Source organism: Trichechus manatus, unplaced genomic scaffold (assembly GCF_000243295.1).
Source record: "Trichechus manatus latirostris isolate Lorelei unplaced genomic scaffold, TriManLat1.0 scaffold00077, whole genome shotgun sequence".
NCBI classification, from domain to species: Eukaryota; Metazoa; Chordata; class Mammalia; order Sirenia; family Trichechidae; genus Trichechus; species Trichechus manatus.
The window spans coordinates 2,989,385-2,996,301 of record NW_004444013.1 but is presented as its reverse complement, the minus strand read 5'-3'; the positions used below and the strand labels follow the sequence as shown (position 1 = coordinate 2,996,301).

Sequence of the window (6,917 nt, the reverse complement as noted above, 5' to 3'; positions counted from 1 at the left end):
GCGGGGGCCGGCTCGCCCCCCGCCGATGAGCCGCCGCGGCGCGCGGGCGGCGGACGATGGAACTCCACATCCTGGAGCACCGGCTGCAAGTTGCCAGCGTCGCCAAGGAGAGTATCCCGCTCTTCACCTACGGCTTGATCAAACTTGCCTTCCTGTCGTCCAAGACCAGGTGAGCGCGGGGACGCGGCGCAGAGACGAGGCGCCGGCCGGGCAGAGACAAAGAGGCGCAGCCGGGCGGCTGTCCTCGCGCGGCGGCTCGAAAACAACTTGGAACCCCGGGAGCGACTGCCCCCGCCCCCGGCGCTGTGACAAAGCCGGCCAATCTGCCCTTTAACGGGGTCCCTCCACCCTGACCACCCCACATGCGTCCCTGACACGGTCTCCCCCAACCTCGGCCCCCCTCCCACCCCCTCCCCGAAATCCAGAGGGCTGGGCGGGCTGCAGTGACGAATCCCGGAATGAATGAACGAACGAATGAATGAATGAAAAACAGGTGTGGGGGTGCGGCAGTGGAAAAAACAAACTAACCCCCATCCCCCACCCCCTCGGTTGGGCCGGCCCCTGTCGCCACGGCGGGGGAAGGGATTGTGCTGAGCGCGGCTACCCGGAGAAGAGAATCATAAAATCATTAGTGGGTGTTTATCTCAAGGTGCCTGCGAGGGTTGCGGCCGGCGCTGGAGGGTGGGGGATGGCAGGGGAGGAGCTGCGAGTGAGGGTCGCCGTAGTTCTTTCTCCTTGGGGTCCAGGAAGGTGGCGGAGGTGGGGGCTGTTTTGCGGAACCGTGAAAGGAGGAGGAGCAGGGGTGTTTATGGATTTGCCTTGGGGCTGGGCTTGGATGCTGCAGGAGGAAAAATAGTTGAAGGCCCTGGGAGGTAAAAAAAATTTGGGATTTTTCCAATCCCAGGTAAGGGTTTGACTTTTTAAGCCCAGGGAGTGTTTGGATTAGATTTTTTTTTTTAAGGCGGTGAGCTCAGTAGAGTGCAGGATAGCTGCTAGAACTTGAGTCTCTTGTTTTCCCACCATTATGGCTGTTCAAAGGGATGATGAAGTTGTTGCTGGTTGGTTTTGGGGGCATTGGGGCAGAGGTGGTTTTTCCTGGCTTCAAAATGAATAGATTACAGGTCAAGGTTAACACTGACACGAGGCCCTCCTGGGCTGCCCTCTTTGGTGTTGAGCTCAGGGGACGCAGGGAGTAATTCAGTTGGAGCCTCCTATCTGCCTGTTAAAGTTCTTGCTTGGAAAGCCCACTTTGCTGTGTGCGTCTGAGCGGCGGGCTCAGTCCTGCCATTGTTTGTGATATGGAGAAAGACCAGCCAGTGGCATCTTGTTTACTTTCTGCTCTGGCTGCTCAGTGGGGTATGGAGAGTTGAAATCCTTGGCTTGGCTGGGCCAGGGACCTGGGAGCCTTGCCCCTTTGATTGCAAAGGTAATTATTAAACAGGTCATTTGAAAACAAAGCCAACAGCTCAGGTTCTGAACAGCCCTGTACCCCCCACCCCCCCCAAGCTCCCTCTGGCTGTTGACACCCTCCGCCCCCCCAACCCCTAGCTGGTCTCCAGGTTCTGTGGCTGGAGGTAACCGAATGGCCTTGTTTTTCCAACCCTTGGTCCTTGGTCTCAGCAGCCCCCCTGGCTGACTCCGGCTACCATTCAGATACGGATGATGACTCAGACTGCGGCTGGTGCAGGGGCCTGGTGCTGGGAGGAGGGGGCATGGGGGGCCTTCTTAGAAAGGCAGCAGAGGGCAGACTCCCTCTGCAGGTTCCCTTTGCCGGAGGGACTGGCCCCCTCTTCTACTCTCCCACACCCAACCCCCACTCCACCTCCCAGTGAAGACAGATGCCTGTCCCTGAGAGTGAGCCCACCTGGCCTTTCTGACCATGGAAATCCAACTCCTCAGTGGGGTTGCCTTCTGCCTCTCTTGCAAGAGGCAGTCGGTCTGAGGCCCAGGTGACCAGTCCTCCGGTCTCAAGATGACTTAGGTCAAAGGTCATCTCCATGTCTCCAGAGACTGTCCTCTAGAAGGTGCTGAACATGTTTGTCAGATGGCTGAAGGCCTGCCACCCTGAGCACTCTGGGCCAAGGCACTAGCTTCGGATTTGCGACTGGCCCCCGCATTGCCTGAGCGACTGGGGCAAGGTCTCTGGCCTTCTCTGGCCCTCACTTTGCCCATCTGTAAAATGGAGATAGCACCACTTGGCCCATTCCTGTTCAAAGAGCTGCTGTGTGTGTGGCATGGGGTGATTGTGGAAAATGGCATTTTAACAAGTGTAAGGGGTGTAAGGACCCTGGGTAGTGCAAATGGTTTGCTCTGGGCTGCTAACTGAAATGTTGGCAGCTCAGATCTATCCAGCAGCACCACAGAAGAAAGGCCTGGTGATCCACTTCCGTAAGACTACAGCCATTGAAAACCCTATGGAGCACAGTTCTATTCTGACACACATGGGGCTGCCATGAGTTGGAATTGATGATGGCAGTGGGTTTGGTTTTTTGTTGTTTTTTAAGGGGTTATGGGGTATGGATCTGTTATTCACGTTCTTCTCACTGCACTGTCATCGGATAAAACTTTTGGTCCTCCTTGGCTCTTCTGCTATACTTGCCCCCAGGCGATGGCCCATAGCCCTGTCATTTTCCCTCAAGTGCCACCCTCTGCCCTCCCACCCCCCCAAACAGTGCAGCTTCCCCTAAAGGTCTCTATGCCCCCTATTCTCCCTAACCAATCTGTCCTCCCACCAGCTGCCCGAAAATGCACATTTAATGGCTGCATACTTCTATTTAAGATTTTTTAATCACTGTTGACAGGGTAGTATGGCATTCAAGGCCTTTTGGCATCTGGGCCCTGATTCCTCACCTTTAGCCACTCCTTGACACACAGTTTACCTTATGCCTTCTCTCACCTCTGAGCTTTGTACCCTCACATCTTCCATCTCTGCCTAGAATGTTCCCCTTCCCCACAGTAAATCCTATTTATCTCTCAAGACCTAATGATATCACCCTGAAACCTTCCTGACACCTCCTGGGCAGACTTAGTCACTTCCACCTTCTCTGGGAGGGAACTAGGATAGGTAGATACCCACCCTGTGGGGCGCAGCTGGAGCCAAGAGATGCCAAGATGCCCTGGCCGTCCCTCTGGGAAGCCCAGAGCCTGGTGGGGGAGAAGGAAAGAGGCCATCACTCTTGGTAAAATGAGGTAAAGGTCAGAGAAGGGACTGTCTAGTGAAGTAGAGGAGGGGCCTAAGGCGCTGCCTGAGGAAGTCTGGGGGGCTTCCTGCAGGAGGTGGCGCTGGAGTTTAAGGCTTTAAAGTAGGACTTGTTGATCATTGCCATAAGTCAGCCTCATGGCGACCCCATACACAACAGTATGAAACGCTGCCCTGCCCTCTGCCATCCCCACAATCGGTTGTGGACTGGACTGTTGTGATGCATAGGGTTTTCACTGGCTGATGTTTGGAAATAGATTGCCAGGCCTTTCTTCTAGTCCATCTTAGTCTGGGCACTCTGCTGAAACCTGTTAAGCATCATAACAGTATGCAAGCCTCCACTGACAGATGGGTGGTGGCTGTGCGTGAGGTGCATTGGCCAAGAATGGAACCGCGGTCTCCTGCATGGAAGATGAGAATTCTACCACTGAATCACCACTGCCCCTAGATAGGAATTAGCTAGGTGGAAAAGGGGATTCCTCTCCCCAGATGCTGCGAATACAATGCTGCAACAGCGCTGTGAATTAGGTGTTAATTATACCTGCTTTGCAGAGAAGGCTCAAAGGTTAAGTGACTTGCTCAAGGTCACACGGTAAGTGGTAGAATCTGGATTTGAATGTTCGTCTTTCTGGCGTCAGCTCCGTGTTTCTGCTATAGCAGGTTGAAGCAATGCCCATACTCAACAGCTATACAGCCCTTCTGTTTGTAAGGCACTGTTCTCCTTTAAGTGTGCACACTCAAACCCCCTGGCCAGTCTGTGTTTCCTGCTGCCAGACCTTTATGGGTTTTCTCCACCAGGAATGCTTGTCCTTAATCACTTCCCATCCAAACTTTCTACTTCTTTGGGGCCTCACCCAGGTGTTCCCGCCTCTTCACCGTATCTCACTTCTCAGCTTTCATCCATAACAACGTGTCGTTTGTCTTATTCTCCCTCCTAGATTACAAACGTTATTCTCAGGAACTTTTCTATGCATCTTTTTACCCACCTTCTCCTCCCTCCCACCAGTGGCAATAAGAATGACCGCTTATTTTGCCACGTGTAACATAGAAGTGAAGACGCTAGGATCAGAGAAGTAAAATGGCTTGCTCAAGGTCACACAGCTGGGAAGAAAGAGGATTGAGTTTTGAACTAGGTCCTTTCCCCAACGTGCTTAGCACACTGCTTTGTAGGCACTTAGTAAACGTCTGTTTGATGGATGTTCGACCCATGCATGGAGTGACCCAGATTCCAGCCAAGTATTTGCCAGAATGTCTTCTGAGTGCCCTGGGGGCTGGAAGAGAGACTGCAGGCAGAAGCACAGCTGGAAGCACAGCTGGCAGGAGCGGGGCTCACCGGCCCTGGCTCTGCTAAGCAGGACTCTGCACAGGACATTGGGGCAACATCAGAGTGTGGCTGGAATAGGGTGTCAGAAGGCCAGTCAAGTGTGCCTATTTTAGGCATAAAGCTAGAGGGTGAGACCCTGTGTGAGGTGCAGAAAGCAATTTGGCCTTTGTTTTTGGTTCCTGAGAACCACACCACACCTAAGGCTAATGAGTGGGTACTGACTGGACCAAGAGGGACCACCTAGGGGCCGATGTTGATTAGCATCAGGACGCATGATGTAATCTGTCATGGCCTTGTGGGGAGGCCAAGAAGAGCCCTGAACCCTAAGGTTCAGATGGGCTTCCTGGTTGATGAGAACATCTACTCTCTCTTGGGAGGGTAGCGCATCCCAAGGGGATGTGGAAGCTCCGTGCTGGGACTTCTCCCAGACCTCACCTATGTGTCCTTGGGTTTGTATCCTTTTTGGTTGTAAGGAATCTACAGTTATAAGTATGGCATACTCTACATGAATCTGTGAGCCATTCCAGCAAATTAACGAACCCAGCTAGTAGAGGCTGGCGTCTGCCTGTTTGGCAGTCTGAAAGATGGTGTCCTTCTAACTTGAGAGCTCTGACCTAGCTCTGCGTGACTAGGGTCAGAAAAAGAAAGCGCTACTTGAGTAGCTGGCGACAAGGATGGAGAAGTGGGAAGGTGAGGACTGGATCCATCTCCATATTTTGGGGATTAGATTCATGCTGATTTCTTACCACACAGTTGGCAACAAAGCGGGATTCTCCCACCTTGCCCCTCGCTTAGTGCACCCTGGCTAGCAAAATCCAGGCTGGCCACAGAGCTTCTCCTCTGCCCTTTCTGTAGCTTGGCTGCTCTGCCCTCTGTGGCCCTCAGGCCTGTCCCTCCAGCCTCATCTCTCATGGCACCCAGCCACACAGATGATTTCTACTGCCCCTACACACCTTATTGTGTTTGCAACCTGTAGGCCTTTGTTCCATCTGCCTGGAATGTTACTCTGTACCCTGCCCACTTTGCCTGCTCATCCTTTTAGGTTCTGTTTTAGCTTCACCTCCTCCAAGAAGTCTTACCTGAGTGCACTGCTGGAAGACCCTTCCTCTGGTATGATGGACTTAATCTGAAGAAGATGAGATGTGACCGTGGAATATCAGCAAGGATGCTTTGGGCTGCAAGTAACAAAAATCCATGACTTAACCGGCTTAAACAATAAAGCGTTTTAACTTCACATAATAGGAGGTCGTGAGTTGGACTGCTCTGGGGTTGGTTAACTTAAAGGCTTAACAATGTCATCAAGGACCTGGGCCCTCATCTTTCTATTTGGCCGCAGCTCTCTGCACACGACTGGCAGCTCCAGGCATTATGGGCAGTCAGGAGGAAACCCAGTGGAGGGAAAGGGCTGTTACCTCCACGGTGTCCATGAGAAAACCTTTCCAGAAACCTCCTTCTACCACTGACAGACTTCCTCATTTCACTGGTTAGAGCTGGGTTACATGAACATGCCTAAACCAATCACTGGCACAGGGAATGAGGCCATCATAGACCAATCAGGATTCACTGCTGAAGCTGGGGCCTGCCCACGGGGAGGTGAAGGTCCCAGTGGCTGTGGGTGGGTGACCAGCAGTGTGGACCTTGTGGTAGAGGCTCATGGTTCCATGACATACCTGCCTAGAGCAGGCCTGGAGGCTGACTCAGGTGTGAGGGGCCCGGAGGGGGTTCTGCTCCCACACTTGGTTAGGAGTGACCGGAGCTGCATAAACATAAGCATCACCCCAGATCTAGGAGATGTCACAGTGCTGCCCTCTAACTAGCTTACCCAGAACCCACTGGAACCTGGACCTGCTTCTGCAGCCCCTCATAAGGGCTATGGCTGGCCTGGATGAAGCTGTGGGCCCAACCAGAGCTGCTCTGCGAGGGCCTCGGAGCCCTGGGAACTATCCGAGGGGCCAGGGGTGTGCAGATGGGCAGCAGTTCACTACCCCCTGGGCTAGTAAGACTCTTCTGGGATTTAGGTTTGTTCTCTGTGGGCCTGTAAGGCAGAACTGGAGAATACAGTAATAATGACAGCAATAACAGTATGAGGGAGAACACTTATAAAATATTTCCTGCATTCCAGGCACTAGTCCAAGCACCATACATATAATGTTGTTGTTAGCTGCCATCAGGTTGCCCCCAACTCATGGTGACCCCAAGTACAGTGGAACGAAACGCTGCCCGGTCCTGCGCCATCTTCATGATTGGTTAGGGATCAGACTGTTGTGATCCATAGGGTCTTTATTGGCTGATTTTCAGAAGTAGATCACCAGGCCTTATTTCCTCATCCACCTTAGTCTGGAAGCTCCGCTGAAACCCGTTCAGCATCGTAGCAACACGCAAACCTCCACTGCC

The 6,917-nt window shown here is 53.0% G+C and overlaps 1 protein-coding gene across 1 annotated transcript in view; it reads left to right on the top strand.

Moving 5' to 3' along the window:
* The window catches only part of CASTOR2 (cytosolic arginine sensor for mTORC1 subunit 2), a 62,524-nt gene continuing 55,607 nt past the window's right edge, over nucleotides 1-6,917 (top strand). Inside the window, exon 1 of the mRNA XM_004380773.1 lies at nucleotides 1-169. Coding sequence (XP_004380830.1) covers nucleotides 57-169 — 113 coding nt within the window. The 5' untranslated portion in view covers nucleotides 1-56. The remainder of the gene's footprint in view (nucleotides 170-6,917) is intronic.